The sequence below is a fragment of the Bombus huntii genome, chromosome 5 (assembly GCF_024542735.1).
Source record: "Bombus huntii isolate Logan2020A chromosome 5, iyBomHunt1.1, whole genome shotgun sequence".
Classification (NCBI taxonomy): Eukaryota; Metazoa; Arthropoda; class Insecta; order Hymenoptera; family Apidae; genus Bombus; species Bombus huntii.
Genome location: NC_066242.1, coordinates 11,704,729 through 11,721,860, shown reverse-complemented (window position 1 = coordinate 11,721,860; position 17,132 = coordinate 11,704,729). Strand labels below are relative to the sequence as shown.

The following is a 17,132-nucleotide window of genomic DNA, read 5'->3' as shown; positions in this document are numbered from 1 at the left end:
CTGGCTTTGCAATTGGACAGGTTGCTCATTGCATCAGAAAAGTATTCTTAAACGAGATTAAAAATATTTTAATACGTATAAAATGATATTATATAATTAATAACAATTTTTATTAACAAAAAGGATGTACAAATCCATCTAATACTGTTACAGATATGTTATGTTTTATGTTATATTCCCGGTGAATTTTTTAAAATAATTTAATCATCAACCAAAAAATTTAACGTGTAAGTACTCTAACACTATTATTAAACTATACCAAATAAAATTTCTATAAGATATTTCCAAATAATATCGAAAAATAAGATGTTAAAAATTTTGAACAAACTGCAATTGCAAATGAATATAATATACATATAATTTGTCCAACACGCATAATAATAACATCTGCTTAAACGTTTCCATTAACGCTGCTTAATTACTCGAATTAAGGCGACAGCATTTTTAATGACATTTGAGAAGCCTGTCCGCAGAAGCGACATGCTACGCCACTGGTCTCCTCGTTTTTACCTTCATATCGAAGTCACGAGTTCTTAGTTTGCGCATAGCCGCCGTAAAGTAAGGATGTGCTGTGTCGTTCGTCACCTCCTTCTATTCAAGAAGACAAAAAGAAATTAGAACTACGGTGTATCTACGTGATATTTATACTCGTCACTCGTGTCTTATCGATATTTCCAGGCTAACTAGGCGACTGACAAATGAACCCACATCATGACATCCCGTGAAAACTTGGCTGTTATATTAACGATAGTACTTGGAATTTTCGCGATTAACATTCACGCCAGATCCTGGGGTAAGTAGAATAAGCATTTGTTTAATAATTTTATGTGACGAAAATTTGGACTAACAGCAATTTAACGTAGTACACACGGTATAAGTAACACCGCGTTGCGGGTCGCGCGAACGCTGTCTCCATTCACGCGGTTTCAGTGGTCACGTACGCCACTTCTCCCAGACTGTTTTACCATGCAGAACATCGAAATACGGTTGTAAAGGTGAATGAAACCGACGTTTGATTTGTCTCGAAACTCTTCGTCAAACTTTCACGATTCATATTCACACGGAAACCAATCGAAACGGTACTTGTCCTTATACCTGTTTACGTAATGAATGTCAAGTTGTAGACTATGTTCCGTGTACAGAGCAATGCGCCTTGTTAACTGACCGAGTAAAGCCTCGATCCATGGCCAGTTATCAAGGGAGGTATGTATCTAAAAAATCACGAATACCTCTCTATTCCATTAAGTACGAGTCGTATCACGTGTAAATATTGCATATATTTATTTATTTTACATATACAATACGTGATTCATCTTACAAAGTCACCCCTAAAACCTGATACGGCCAGCTAGGAAAGTAGAATTCCAGTCAGTTAGTGTGTATGTAATGTATATTTGTACACACACACGGGAATCGATGTGTAACGAATGAACAGACGATTTATTGAAAATCTAATGGAATGACGAATAGAGAACCATATTAAATTACCATGGTTTGGTAACGCCGCTAGAAACTGTCGACTACCGGCGAAATTTGAAATCATACATTCATGACGATAAGTGCATTGGCGGGGACCTATTTCACCTACTTTGACTATTCGGTGCTTGACTAATATCGAAAGAAAAGCATGTGGCATGGAAACCTAAAAATAACCGGTAATCGCGCAAATTATGTCACAAAAATTTTTTGAATGATAGGCGATGTCACAAATTCTTCGAATTCTTTGGTATTTCTCGCACGTTCTCGCGAGCGCGTCTAGAAAATCTGCCCCACTACGCCGTGCATCCTACTACTAGACTCAATAACCGATCCGCGTATTATACAAACTGTGAACCGAATTATGCGTATACGATGAAGTGTGAAATTTCGGTTACGTAACAAGCGAAACTGATAAGATTGATCGGTTTGTTTAATCCTACGATCGCATGGAAAGTTTACATTGTACAAGACTGTCTTTATCAATGCATCGATATATAGTATAACAGTAATTTTAATATTTTTACGATACTATGTATTATATTTAAAATGAAACTATATTAGCAGTGCTGGAACTTGACTAGTCTGTGAAGTAAACAAGACGAATTAATTTCTTATTCCCAGTTTGCTAACATCTTCAACTTGATTATTCCTTTATTCAAGGATCTCTTGTTATATAGAGTGTTTACGATACTATGTAGTTCCGTTAGTGACTTTTTCGTAACTGATAGCATAGAAAAGAATAATGCTTTACTATTTCTTACACACCATGTATATGATTATGTAAAATGTGTATCCGTACAGCATAATAGACTAGTTTAATAAAAAATACGTTGATCAGTTTTCGATCGTATCTAAACTTTTGATAAGTTGACACAACAAGTGTAACGAACACGTGTGGCATTTTTTATTACACGTATTTCATCTCATTAATAAGATTTACGAGTACGTGTTTATTAGAAATAAGCATGACGAGAACGTTTCGAGCGCAGTAAAACTGAATAAGCTACATTTTCATATCGCGATCGCGAAGCAGGCGATGTAAAACGTTCCGAGTTGTGTATATGGGACAGCGAAATGTAACACTCGAGATAATTTATGAAAAAAAAACTCGAAAGTGGGAATAATAATAGTAAAAGATGACTTAGCTTTACATATCATTTTTTACTTTCATCATCAATCTTTTCTACGCATACCTTTACCGCGTCACTAATTTGATAGATCAGTTTTCATGTTATACAATAGATTAAATCGGTAAAAAGGAAATGTGATATTATTATTTAATTTGATAAAAAGTAAAAAATTGATAAATGAGAAAAATAAAAATAGTTAGAAATGTATTTGGCAAAAAATATTATAACAATATATTAAAACTATGTTTTAGAACCGTTGAAAATAATGGAATAAATTTTTCCTTATAAAAATTTAAATAAATATATATATGTATTATTATAACATTTGAAATATATATTATTATAACATTTTTGCATGTGCATATACATTTATAATATTTATCCTTTATAACCACATTTCTACACATATGTATGTCAAAGTTATGTAAGATATTATTATCAATATTTATCATTCTAGTTTTTCCATTTTCACATTAAAATTTATGAATAAAATTTGAAAAAGCCACAGGTAAACAGTCAACAGTATTGCTATGATATTTTTGCGAATATACATTCGTAATATTTTTTTACAACTATTTATATTTCGTGAATATATATATTTCTATTCATCTGTATGCCAAAATTGTATGTAAAAAATATAAACTTTGAAATACGTTAATTAAATATTTACATTAAAATTCGGAGAAACTATTGCCATATAGTAAAAGTATCTAATAAACAATATTTACTATAGTAAATCTTACAACTACTACATATAAACGTTCTCATCTTGTTATTTACTTTTGCATAAACAAAATCTATGTTCATGCGTACATGATTCCGTCAACGTTGCTACTACGATATCAAGTCGAAGTTACTTAACATATTCGTACGCGCGAGCACACAAATGTATTGCAAGAACGTCAACAGTTTATTCGATATTTCGAAGGCATTGCGCACTTCCATTTCCTCTTTGCTAGGTCAATTGACAATGAAGAAAAAATTCAATGATCTTCGACTTTAGATCTCATTTATCGATACCAAGTTTTTAAATAAGTTTTAATCGCTTGTCGTATTTCCCGGACAGTTTGTCGCATTACTTTCTTACTTATAATTAGAGCTGATACGGTGTGCAATGTATAATTATCATATGTGTTTTTGAGTTTTCGATATCTAAAGCAAATAATATACAAACAAAAATTTAGACATTGGGAAATTTCTGTAACAGAAATTAAAGTTTTATCAGACGCTTACATTTCTGTACAAAACGACAAGTTGCTTTTTTTCTTTCTCTTATCTTCTTCTTTTTTTAATGGAAAGATTACTAGAATATTAAATATTTTGCTTTAGGTTATATTTCATTTAATTTTAGTTGCATTTTTTCATATTTAAATAGTACTTTACAATAAAGGTGATTCATAATTAATTATCAACATTAGAAACGTTGAAGTTATAATATTAAAAGAATCATACGATACATTGAAATGTACATAATGTACATAACAAGAGGAACAAAAAATTCCTTTACTGTTTTGTGACAAAACATTTAACTTCGAGATATAGTGTCAAACTTTCTACATTAAATTTCTGGCGCGGCCTTTTAAATGTATAGTAGTTGCGCGCGCAGCGTCACAAAACATATGCGTAACTGAAAGCACGTGTACTTGATGAAAGAATTATATATATATTACACAAAATACTTGACACATGCGAGAATAGATAAAAATTACAAACTTTATTAAGCTCTGAGCAAATTGGCTCAACTTTGAACTTTAAACTTTAGTATTTTTCCTTCCATATTTCCTTATGTATAGAAAATTTATATATCCTCTAATAAAGTTCTATATACGGTCTTGAAGAGCATCATTCGATGCCGCCAATTTGTAGGTTAAATTATAACCTCGATATAATCAACTATATATATATATACATTTGTAGTATCATAGAAATTTAAATACAAGCTTTTTCAAATTATAATATATCACTATTAATTCGCCTTGACTACACAATTTTGTTTACTTATGAGAAAAAGATTATTATTTATTATAATCTTTTATTTCAATCTAAGATCTGGGAACTACTGCTTGTAAATGTTTATAGTGTTGACATAAAATAAAATCAAACAAAATATACGTAGCATTATAAAGAGTCATACTGATATTATCTTTTGTATTATATTATTTATATTCAAAATTGATAATTTTGCAATTTCCCTTGACGTAATACTAATTTCTAGAACAACTGTATAATAGTAAAGAGACACGAATGTCGAGGAGTAATGGCGTAAATGATTGATCGCAATTACGTGAATTGAGGAAGATCTTTTGAATAAACATTATATATTTGAATAAACATTATATGACAATAAACAGATATGTACATATACATATGTACCGAGTATTGACACTACGTTATACTGAAGGCGACGAGTTCAATTTTTGTCCATATCTTGTATTGTTAACATATTTTCAAATAAGAATGCATGATAAAGTTTTAAATTGTTTTGGCCAACAGAACTGCAGTTTCGATATTTGAAAAATTGTAATTATTGTTTTTCCTTTATCTTCGTTAGACTCGTCGTAAACTTAAATTGTTTGGAATTATAAGAAATAATTGTTATATTTATAATATTTTCAGAGAAATGAACATGGTCGCAGGAGTCAGGGTTAAAAAGTCTTAATTAACCGATATCTTAATGCAAATATACGAATGATAAGTACGATGCACGGACGTTATCTTTAGTTTGTGAAATCGAGACGATTGCTACTCAACTTGCGCCCTGATATAATAAATTTAACCGTTACGATCTTTGCATTGTTATACTTCGATTCTGCTCTCGTCTTAGTAAACAACAAGGATTTGTAATATTTTAAGAAGATATGTGACATAAAATTGAAACGAGAAATCATGCATACCCATAAGACTTTTTCCATATTTTGTTCAAACTGCGTTAATGTTAGAAAAATGTAATCGGATCGGAAATTACCGAGAGAACATAGCAGAGTTAGTTATACGAATTCATTTATACTTTCGCCAATATTTATCCAAGTATACTTTACTCAAGTTACTACTATCACTGTTATCGAGTACTAATCTTTATTTGATCTAGATATAACAGTATAAAGATATTTCCAAACTAGGCAAGAAAAGAATTTATATATATAAATCTATAATAGAAAATTATTTATTATAGATATCTGTATAATTATTATAGATATAATTTATTGTATAATTTTTATTATATTGTTATATAATAACTGTAAATATATGATTTGTATGATCGTTATTAAACAGTTAGAAACAATTGGAAATAATTAGAAGGTTCAGGTCCACGAGAAAAAGGAGAAATGTCAAGTTTTAACATTTCTCTGAAAACTTATTAAAATAAATTTATTTTTCAATATATGTATAATGTCACAACTTCATATTTTCTCATAGATATTATATCAAAATGAAACATTTTATTCTTCATTTTATTCTACATCGGTTTCAACTTTTGTTTATAATTTTTGGTAATATAGAATACACTAAACTGTACACAAAAAATGAAAAATACCTTGTACACCTCAATTTCTTATAACTGCTATGAAAATTGTAATTCAAATTGGCGACATAGCCAGTGATAAAGAGCAGGCACAGGAACGTACGGAAAAACGTTAAACCCATTCCTCTTTTCTGCCGTGGTCCCTTTAATTATTAACACGTTAACGACAGCTAACGCGTTACTGTGACTCAAGGAAAAAATAAATTTCTTGTGTCTACTTCCATTTGTAATCATAAGCGACATGGCGTAATATTTGAAATTAAATTTTTCAAATATTTCTTAAGTGTAAAACCGCGCGGCTCAATTTAATATTTAAGTAAAATTAACAACTACGAATGTGTTAAGTTTAGAGAGATAATATTTCTCGAGAAATAAGTGATCAGAAAAATTGCAAATTCAAGCAACATCTATTCCGTAGTACAGCTTAATATTCGTTGAAGCTATAAACCGTCCAGGATTAATTTTTCAATAATTATCTTCGTCGGTAGCAAATGTCTCGTGTATCATAAATTATTAAGATAAATATAATTGCACCCCTTATAAACAGGCGAAAGATAACGATAAAGCTATCATAGGTGCCATGGTATTAACAAAAATGAGCAGATAAGAAAACTTAACTTTCTAAAGTATCTTTAAACTAACACTATACGATATTTTCAAGTTCTAGGTAATAATCAATGATAATTGATTAGTAAACAGAACTTTAGAGTATATGCAGATATTTTTTCTAGTAATTTACAGTATCCCATAAATCAGATAAACAATGTTAGTTTCTAGATATTTTCTAGGCAGTCATTTGAAAAGTTAGATTTTTTTTAATTTCTAGGAAATATATAATAGAATATATCTTGTCGTGTTACGATATTTACATCCTTGAAACTGTACATTGTTGTCTTTGAAACAATTATCGTATCTTTTGAAATATTAAAAATAGATAAATCTTCTATTTTTACACAAATCTTATGATACTTAAATTACTATACTATAATCACTATGTCCTTACATAGGACAAACGCATAGGAATGTATATAATGAATGCATGAATAATTAAATTCATACATTGATAATTGATTAAACATGACAATTTCATTGAATGGTTGCAGTGCAATTTCAATGAAATGCAATTTACCTGCTTAAATATTTAAACAATTTGAGAAAATATTCTACTAAGTTCAGATATTTTTTGGTTTGCAGATATAGCGATCGCGATAGGGCGTGAAGTTGAATTTCTCGCACAAAATCAAACGCTAATCGGACAGGCAAAGTTAGCGGAAGCTGTGACTTTATCGGGGGTGGCCTACGATGATATCACTAGAACAATGTATTTTAGCGATGTGAGTAACAAGAACATAACCATATTCAGTAATGACCTGGAGGACAAGAATTTCACGTTGAAACCGTTACTTAAAAGTAAGTACATTAAATTTCGTTTTACTTTATATACTTCTGAGTTACTTTCAACTTATTTCTGAATATTATTACAATTGTATTTGTGTAATGTATAAAGATAGATAGAGTTTATCTTACGTATGCACCTACTTGGTATTGAGAAATTGCGAAATTTAAATTACCCCAATGTTACTCAAAATGGACCAAAATATGAATAACAAGAGCGAATTGAAACTTCTTTGAAACTAAGAAATATTAATTTATTATTAATCTTATTCAGTAGATACATTTCAAATATCAATTTAGCTGATAAACTTCCATATAGTATAAATATTCATGTCAATATCACTTTTTATGAAATATTTTATCAGAGAAAAATTCATTAAGATAATTTGTATTTATTACACTAACAGCTTAACGTCTTTCGTTTTGCTGTCTAAAAAAACGTACAAAGCATATAATAGAGTATTAAAAAATATTCAATTAGCATTTGACAATAATTTACAGTTCTTAAAATAAAATGATAAATGCCTCGTGCAAAATCGAATTATTACATTTATAATGGAAGAGAAACGTATAACGGGATTACTTATCATCCATGTATTATCTTATACGTAATGCGATCCAAGTAAGAGTTTCGTTGTGGGAATAAAGAAATCATTGTCATATTTTACATTAATCATATAGATAATTAGGATTTTAATAAAGAATCTTAATTAGATAATATAAATTTTAAAATACTATTCATTCCTTAATCCTGCAAATTGCATGATCTATTGCATGAGTTATCTTGAATGATAGCTTTTTCATTTCGTAGAAAAGTATTTTTAAATATTTTCAGTAGGATATGAACTTATGATATTAGAAATTTATTTTAGCATTAATCTTTCTATACGTTTACTCTATAATTACTTTTATCTGTATCATTATTATTATTTCTTTTTTCCTATATATTCCTATATATATCCTATTCCTATATACATATATGTATTAGTAATTAGTAATTAATAGTATATATTAGTAATTTCCAACTGACTATTTATTAAACTTCTTTAGGAAAGATTAAATAAATAAAATGTATCAATATACAAAGAAATAATTTGCTTAGAAACCGAGCAAACTTTTTTTTCTCAAGATGATGGTAGGTTTTCAAAGATACGCATCTCTAAGACTTTTGGAAAGGATAACGGCACCACTCAAGATTTTGTCTTTCAATTTATTATAGTCGTTCTTAAAGAAACAGCCCACAATGTAAAACTACCATTTTCCGTAAAGAACAAAGGAAATGCCCTTTTATCCTTTGGGTGCATCCATGTGTTTTTTATTCGTCACAAAGGGAGAATTCATGAATAATAAAAGACCAAAAGGCAATGTTGAAGTAAATGATGACGGTACTAGTTTGAAAAACGAACTGAATATCATTTAGATGAATTCATTAAAGATAACATGGAATTTTTCTTAACTTAATGCCTTGAATATAAGATTTTACAATTATAAATTTGTAGTTTTTCAATGCTACTTCAATGCATTGAGAAATAAAGTTAGAACACGTCTGATACATAAAACCAAACTGGTTCAAATGTATCTTCTGTTACCTTCTTTTTGTTATCTATTTAAAAAGAGTAAGGAATATCTCCAGAGAAGTTGTATTTTACTTAGAAAAGAAAAAAGTAATTTTCACCTTATACTACAATTTCTTACGTTCGAAATTCAACCATACAATCAATAGAAAAATAAGTGTACCTTTACATTTAAATATAAACTTCGTCTTTCGAAAGAAAGTATATATAACAAATGATGTTCTTTATTATCCGTAGAACAAAGCAAAAGTTACATTCTTGCGCTTGCCTTTGATATAAAGAGTCGAACCCTATTTTGGAGCGACGCTTTGCAAGGAGTGATCATGAAGATGCACGTATCAGAAGATGGACTACCGGAAGAACCAACGATCCTCCACAATTTAACGTACCAGAGCCCACGCGGTATCGCTCTGGATGTATGTAACAGGTGTGCCATTTATGTCCTACCTAGAACGCTGCCGTGCCCATTCACGACAACGTGCAATCTCGACCGGTCTAGTTCCGTTTAGAAATTCGCGTCAAATAAAAGAGAATAAAAATATCTTCACCGAACGGGATTAGGAAAAAAAAAGAAAAAAAAAAAAGATAAAATAACACGCGATATAAAATGAAACTTGAATGTCTTATAATTGTACGTTGTTTCCAGTCACATATACTGGGTAAATAGTAATAATACAAATCCAAGTATCGAGAGGTCGAATCTAGACGGAAGCAATCGAGTAACAGTGATCAAAGAGGATTTATACGAGCCACTGGCTGTCGCTATAGATCACAGTAACAAGAAGCTATATTGGATCGACGATGCAGAAGGCCTAAGAATAAAAATCGAGCGCAGCAATCTCGATGGTTCCGAGCGTGAACTATTGGTTCACCCTAAGCGTCATCAACCAGTGTACCTGGCGTTAGATCATAACTCGATATATTGGTCCGATCTGGTGCACAGAGCTGTTTGGACAATACCAAAAGACACTAAATTTGACGAGCCAAGGATGTTTCGCTCCTACCAATCAACTCACGACGCCGATCCAGCTGGGATCGTAACCCGTGATAACGTTGGCAAAGTAGAATGCCCGGTGAATACGAATACAACACAGAATACTAACCCGACGAACTTGTCGCTTGACGAAAGGTCGTATAATAATTTGATAACCAGCACAGAGGAATCGGAACTGACCACAGAGACGTCCAAACACTGCCTAAATGATGGTCATGTGGGTGAGAAGGAAGGAACGTGCCAGTGCAGGCTTGGGTAAGTATCTGATGCTAGATATGTACTTAATTTGAATATCTCAAAAATATGTTATTCAATCTTGAATTCGTAGAATACAAACTAAGTACAAATTCAACTATTTCAGATTCACTGGACCGTATTGCGAAATAAATCTTTGTCACAATTACTGCTTCCGAGGCAATTGTAGTATAAATAGTGACGGATTACCCACATGTAAGTGCAATAACGCATTTATTGGACCAAGATGTGAAACAGACGTCTGCAAAGACTACTGCTTGCATGACGGTCAATGTTCCGTCCAAGATGAAAAACCAGTTTGTAAATGTAAATATTCCCAAGGATCTCGTTGCGAGATTTTAGGCAATACTGCTGAACTTTGTGACATAATTTGTGCAACAGAACGAGTTCCTACTAGCATCGTTACCGCTCACTGCAGGTACATTGCTTTTGAGAAATTCTTAACTTCGTGATTTTATGAGGACCTGAAGAATTTCTGCGACCTCCTTACTTCGACTTCAATCACTTCTGAATTCCTAGCCTATCAGCTTCAATTAAAATAATTGTTTATTTCATAGCAGAAGTTTTTAACAATTTCGACGACAAATAATAAATAAATAAATGACCCGACTGCTGACATTTTGCTGATAGACAGTAGCATGTGTCATGTTATTATTGTGTATAAGATTCGTTTTTGTATAAATAACTTGTCCAATTAACAGAACGGTATCTTTTCTGAAATATCGCATTCACGCATTTGTTCGTATAGTTTCTTCACGGATGAAGCTACTACAAACATATGTCGCTAAAGAGTTAATATTCGAATGAGATTATTTCTAACCAATTTAATACAATTAAACTTTAAAGAATATAAAACTTATAATTCTCGTTATTTTCTGTTAACAGGTGTCCCGAAAAGAATCGCTTTGCACAAATGGTGATAGCTAAAGAGGAAAATGAATATAGTACGTGGCTACCAATTTTCGGTGCAGTTGTTGGTGTACTTATTCTTGTAATAGCCGTACTTAGTTTTTATGTAAATAAATTCCGAAAACGGCCACGCATCAAAAAGCGTTTCGTCGTCAGTAAAGGTGGTGTGACACCACTCACATCTCGGCCACAATTGCCGGACAATCAGTGTGAAATAACCATAGAGAACTGCTGCAACATGAATATCTGTGAAACTGTGAGTGATCGACCAGCTAAAATATAAACATTATTTATGTGCATGCTAAATATGGGCATACGTGTGCAATAAATTGAAAGATACGTAAGATACGTAGTGCAGCTACATACATATTCGGGGAAAAAGAATCAGTTAAGGGCTTAAAGAAAAAATTCAAACAAGAATCTTAATAAAGTAGATTGTGTAATAAAGAGATTGTAATATTGCTGCTCTCTAATTTTAGATTAACAATGCTTGTTATTATGTATTAAAGTTGATGCTTAATTAATTTGAGACACTTAATATTTAAGTAATTAAAATCAGTTGCACATTTATCTTTTACTAACTTCAATGCTATTGCAATAAATATTGTTTTATGATACCTTTTGCTTATGTTCTGATTAATATGCCGCTATGCATGAATTTATATAAATTGTTACACATTGTACGTTTCTTTCATGATCTTCAGTGTATACATAAAATTCATTACGACAAACTTATAATCATTATGCGATACTCTATTACAAAATAGGTGCTGCAGTATGAAGTAAACATTCAGTAAATTAATGACTATGAGTTCGAAACACCTTGTATTATCAAAACATTAAACAATTTTAAACAAATAAACAATTTTCAAATATAAAAATCATTTCGAATTAATAGTAACCTTTCTATAGAATAACAGCATGGAAAAGAAATTAATGCTTTATTATGAAAATACTACAGTACTGAACATTAATGAATGCAACTCACAGTATTTCATATAAACTCTTATGTATAATTTATTCACATATAAATTAATTCTTAAATTCTTTTTTTCATCTTTGATATATAATGTTTTCTTTTAATTTTATTTTTTATGGTTTATCAGAGATCATCGTCTTTATCATACTTGATATCATCAAAATCTCGAAGCGAGCTTAATCGAGTACACATCATTTAAACTTTAATTTTTTACAGCCATGTTTCGAACCAAAATTATGTGTGGCAGCGTCGGGAGCTAATGTTTCTAAGAAAGAGGAGAAGAATTCTTTACTCGATAATATGGAGGAGAATTCGTGGTAGCATAAACTAATATTTGGACGTGTCAATTGGCAAAGATTTTATGGACTTATCAGGAAATCCGTCAAAAGTTTAACTTCGCGGAACTGCACGTCTGTACATACCGCAGAATGCTGTAGTATTATTGTTATGATTAATAACGATGCTTACAAGATGTACGGGAACACCATGACAATGATAAAGTCAGAAAAAAGAAAGCCAAAGGTCTTTTCGAGGACTCTTAATTTTTATTACATCATATAATATGTAGGGCTGTGTTCATATAAAGATTATTTCATCTAGTTATTAAAAGGTTATCAATTTTTTTTAAAGATATGTAATTATATATTTTTCATAAGAGAACAAGAAATCTTAAGTCCTATGGCATTTTTTAACTGCCTTGGTGTATAAATACATAGATATATGTATACATATACATATGTGTATTTATATACACATCAAATTTATAAAAGTTTTATATAGTGCTTTGTTCAATATTTCTTGGTTCTCTGATTTATTCGTCATTCGTTTCTATTTTCTGCTCGACTTTTTGTTTTGAAGCTGTTTCAGTAATAACAAATTATATCTCAAAATAACTAGCTCTGTAAATTAATCCTGAGTGCAACCGAAAGGGTACATGAAACATGCCTTAATTGCTAGGCTTAATGATTGCTCAATGTACCACTGATTGTGAGTACAATTCTAAAGAAAATTTTAATTTTCATTACAAAATTATTGTAATGAACTGCATTATGTTTATGAAAAAGAAAAATGAACGTTTCTAATCAAGATCGTCATCGAGTTTAAGTTTTAAGCATTAAATTATTAAATCGAGAATTTTTTTAATTCATCTATGTTCGTTTTCATTTTGTACATTTGCAGATAAAAGAGGGATGTCTACATTAACAAAAATTACATATTGTTTTACTAAAAAAAGAGAATGTTAGCTTTTAGAAAAAACAATATGAAATACCAAATGACTTCTTTAACTGCCTTATACATTCTATGAAATACAAAAATATTATTTGGATAGTTTTAAAAAACTTAATTTTTTAAAGATTATTTTAAAATTAGTATGAGTGATTTTGTTTTTTGAACGATTACACTTGTTTGTTTGTATAAAAATTATATAGAGTTATCTTAAACATTTGTGCAAGTTTGTGCACATGATTCTTCAAAAGAAATTCATTTACATTCTCAAATAATAATAAAATTATTATAATGTAAATTGTGGACGTTTACATCCATAGAAAGTACAACAAATGTGTTGAACTTCGTTTGCAGACTGAAGGATTCTGTGTAATCTCTTGGTTTTGGAAATAGAGTACAAATGGTTATATACTTAAGTGAAAGTAACTTATGCGAAATATGGTAAAACAATGAAGGAATCTGTTTGAAACTGTCATGTTATGTTTTCCGTTCTATTGCTTCCAATAACGAAATACCAAATTGTACTTTCTATCGCTCTCTTCGTACTTAAACTATACAATTGTTCACAGCAAATGGTAGCTAACTTTTTACGATGTATAGCTACTTAAAACATAAACTTAAATTTATACCAAAGTTCTACATAACATTATCAACACTAACTGTAATAGTATAATTTCTAAACATTATTTCGAGGTAATATTAAAGATTAAGTTTATAGAACGTCATATATATGATAATAATACTAGTAATAATAAAATATCTTTTTTGCACCAAATGAAGCTATATTAAATAAGTAGATAAAACAGAAAGGCAATTGTAGCATGGCAGTAGCTTTTACAATGCAAAAATATTGCGCAGCTATGTCCTGATTTAAACTCATTTAAGGACATAAAATATACCATTTATTATCATGGTATAAACGAGTTAACATTTTAAACAACATACGTTTTTTTCCCCGATATGTACTTCTATATTTTATGCTACGGAATAATGTTCCTGTTGTAGAGGCAAATTAAAAATATGGCGATTTATTTTGTTCCTGTACACGATGCTAATATAATTTAAAAACCATCATACTTTGCAATGGCGTGATAAGTTTTTGAAAAGTTTAGTAGACAATTTTATACAACATATTTGTATTTGTTAGACTCCAAAATATGTTTAAATAGAATGATACAAAGATATATATATATTAAATATTACATTTGGAATGTAGTCCTTTCTCGAGCACTCAACCCCAGAGGAGGGTTAGTGGATTTATAGTGAAGGGCTTATATTCCCTCATAAATTATAGAATAATTTGTATATAGCGAAATTACCATCTTTATTTTTTATTGTCTTCCAGTAATAGAAAAATATGATTTTGTTGATATGTCACATATCGTTTCGTATCATAATATTATGCAGTACTTAAATTATTTTATTGTTTTTATAACGGAATTTACTTCATCTAAATTATTCGAGATTCTAAATAATTTGTATCATTCTATTATAATTAACATGTTGATCGCTATTGTATACAAATAAAAATGTAATAAATGATTAAGAGTAATAGATATGTTTTATATTTTTATTGCATAACTTTTATACTACATCCTTTTAAGTTTCTATATGTATACTACACTATTTTTCCAGTTGTAGAAAAGATAAGTAAGGAAAAAACTCCTGTATTTTGAATAGAAATGTTAAAGTGGAAAACAAGGATTAACAATATTAAGAATTATTATTATGATAATTACATGCAAAAAATTAACATAAAAATAGAATATGTGTGTAACTCACAAATATTTCACTAGTCTGCTTTTAACTGACTTTCAAATAAAACTACTTTTTCACCAGGTTTAAATGCAGGCATACCAAGATACGGACAACTAGCACATCGAAATGCATCACCAAGATAGCACTGAAAAGTACATGTATATTACTATTTAGTCAAATTTTTTTAGAGGACCAATATGGAGATGTATAACAAATTACTTACATTTCCACATGAAGATTTTGCAGTTCCTTCAGGTGCAGTTTTCCCACTTAATTCTTCAGCTAATCCACAAGAACAATCTTTGCATGCTTTTCGTTTACCTGTTGTGCTACATACTAAAATTTGTATATGAATAGAAGTATTCAACCAAAATTTATATATGAATAAAAGTACTTGACTACAATTTGTATATGAATAAAGTGTTCAACTTACCTCTCAAATTAGTTACAGGTTTGACAATGTCACTTTCATCTAAAAGATTATCTTCATCAATTAATTCTTCATCAACAGCACTATCTAGTTTCCATACATTAGATTTTTTTTCACCAAAATTAAGTGTTACACTAGAACCAATCTATATAAATATAATACAGGTGAAAATAAAGAGTATGTCTAATCAAAACTACATTGATTTATGAAAAACAGGAAAGTATCACTTACTTCAAATGAACGTTTTTCTGCTACTACTTCACAAATATTATCTGTACTATTATATATATTAAGTAGAAGATCTTTTAATTGTTTTGTATCTAAACTTTCTTGTACTTTTACTTTAAAACCAATTAATTTTAAGTTGGATATCCTTTCATCGTAAAGAGAATGTGCATTTTCTTTTTCTTGGAGTGACTCATAAATAATCAATGTTGCTCCAGGTTTCAACATTCGCAAAGATTCTTCTAAAAGCATTTTAAGATTCGGACATGATTGTTTAAAGATGGAGATAATTGCATCATAGGAAGAATTAATACCTGAGAAGGAAAACATTAAATTTAGTGCGTAATGATGAAACACTTTTTATATATAAAATTGACTAAAAAGCACATACTGAAAATCTATTTTTTTTTTTTAGTGGTTTAGAATATATGAATACATATGTTTATGAATCTACTTTATACATACGACAGTACTTAATTACTTACATTTTTGCAGCTCTTTCGTTGATATAGTTGTCAGCTGTTCGGCATTGCTAAGATGTTTTTTAATTCCACTGATAAAGTCTATTATGTCATTATTGGAAATTTCGCTATCTAGGACCACCAGTACACTATGATTTTCTTTAAGAAAAGACATTTTTCACTAAACAAAGTAAACATAAAATATTGTTAAGAGTTTCAGAAGTTCAGCTGATTCCACAATCTAATAGAAGGTAGATGCGCAATTCTGTTAATAATGAATACCTGCGATACTAGCGCTACTTGTTATGAAACTAAGTAATTAATATATTTGAATACAGTAGGAATATATTTCTGGAAAAGACATATTAAAATTATATGTTTAATTGTGAAATAATACTACTAATAATAAAAATGACATTATCAATAAAAATAAAATTATTTTTCAAATGTGTTTAAAAATTTCTACAGAATGACTCAGCGTTGGTAAGCTTTGTTATCATTTATTACTTTCTGTTAAATAAAATTCATTTATTTGTTTGCTGCATATAAATAAAATATAATTAGGTATATACGTATAAGCAAAGTAAAAATAAAAGCTCATATATCAGATGAAAATGTTATCAGTTGATTAACACACCTTTAGTAATACATATACAATACATGTATAATTAATACCATTGTAATATTGTGGTAATATTGTTATCATATTACCAATCTTCTAGAATTATCGTGTTATACTATATAAATTGTATATCTCCACAAAGATCAGAATTCTTCTGAAATTCTTAAAAAA

The 17,132-nt window shown here is 29.7% G+C and overlaps 2 protein-coding genes across 2 annotated transcripts; one reads left to right on the top strand and one right to left on the bottom strand.

Moving 5' to 3' along the window:
• Nucleotides 1–525: 525 nt before the first annotated feature.
• Nucleotides 526–15,019, top strand: LOC126865653 (protein cueball). The gene is made up of 7 exons (XM_050618439.1): nucleotides 526–793; nucleotides 7,327–7,542; nucleotides 9,339–9,528; nucleotides 9,748–10,350; nucleotides 10,457–10,768; nucleotides 11,236–11,515; nucleotides 12,455–15,019. Exons 1-7 carry the CDS (start codon nucleotides 712–714, stop codon nucleotides 12,557–12,559), a joined length of 1,788 nt encoding a protein of 595 aa, XP_050474396.1. The 5' UTR covers nucleotides 526–711; the 3' UTR covers nucleotides 12,560–15,019.
• A 2-nt stretch (nucleotides 15,020–15,021) lies between these two features.
• LOC126865659 (anamorsin homolog) lies at nucleotides 15,022–16,617 on the bottom strand. Its single transcript, XM_050618447.1, has 5 exons — nucleotides 16,364–16,617; nucleotides 15,885–16,192; nucleotides 15,657–15,798; nucleotides 15,447–15,559; nucleotides 15,022–15,368 (listed from the first exon to the last, which is right to left on the bottom strand). The coding sequence occupies exons 1-5, from the start codon at nucleotides 16,512–16,514 to the stop codon at nucleotides 15,258–15,260; spliced, it is 825 nt and encodes a 274-aa protein (XP_050474404.1). The 5' UTR covers nucleotides 16,515–16,617; the 3' UTR covers nucleotides 15,022–15,257.
• Between the last annotated feature and the right edge of the window lie 515 nt (nucleotides 16,618–17,132).

Bases quoted from the DNA above. Each gene is read 5' to 3' on its own strand.
- LOC126865659 (XM_050618447.1), bottom strand. From the start codon at position 16,514: ATGTCTTTTCTTAAAGAAAATCATAGTGTACTGGTGGTCCTAGATAGC. The intron at 16,193-16,363 runs GTAAGTAATTAA...TTTCCTTCTCAG, and splicing joins AACGAAAGAGCTGCAAAAAT to GTATTAATTCTTCCTATGAT. The intron at 15,369-15,446 runs GTAAGTAATTTG...TGTACTTTTCAG, and splicing joins CAAAATCTTCATGTGGAAAT to TGCTATCTTGGTGATGCATT.
- LOC126865653 (XM_050618439.1), top strand. From the start codon at position 712: ATGACATCCCGTGAAAACTTGGCTGTTATATTAACGATAGTACTTGGA. The intron at 7,543-9,338 runs GTAAGTACATTA...TATTATCCGTAG, and splicing joins GTTGAAACCGTTACTTAAAA to AACAAAGCAAAAGTTACATT. The intron at 11,516-12,454 runs GTGAGTGATCGA...AATTTTTTACAG, and splicing joins ACATGAATATCTGTGAAACT to CCATGTTTCGAACCAAAATT.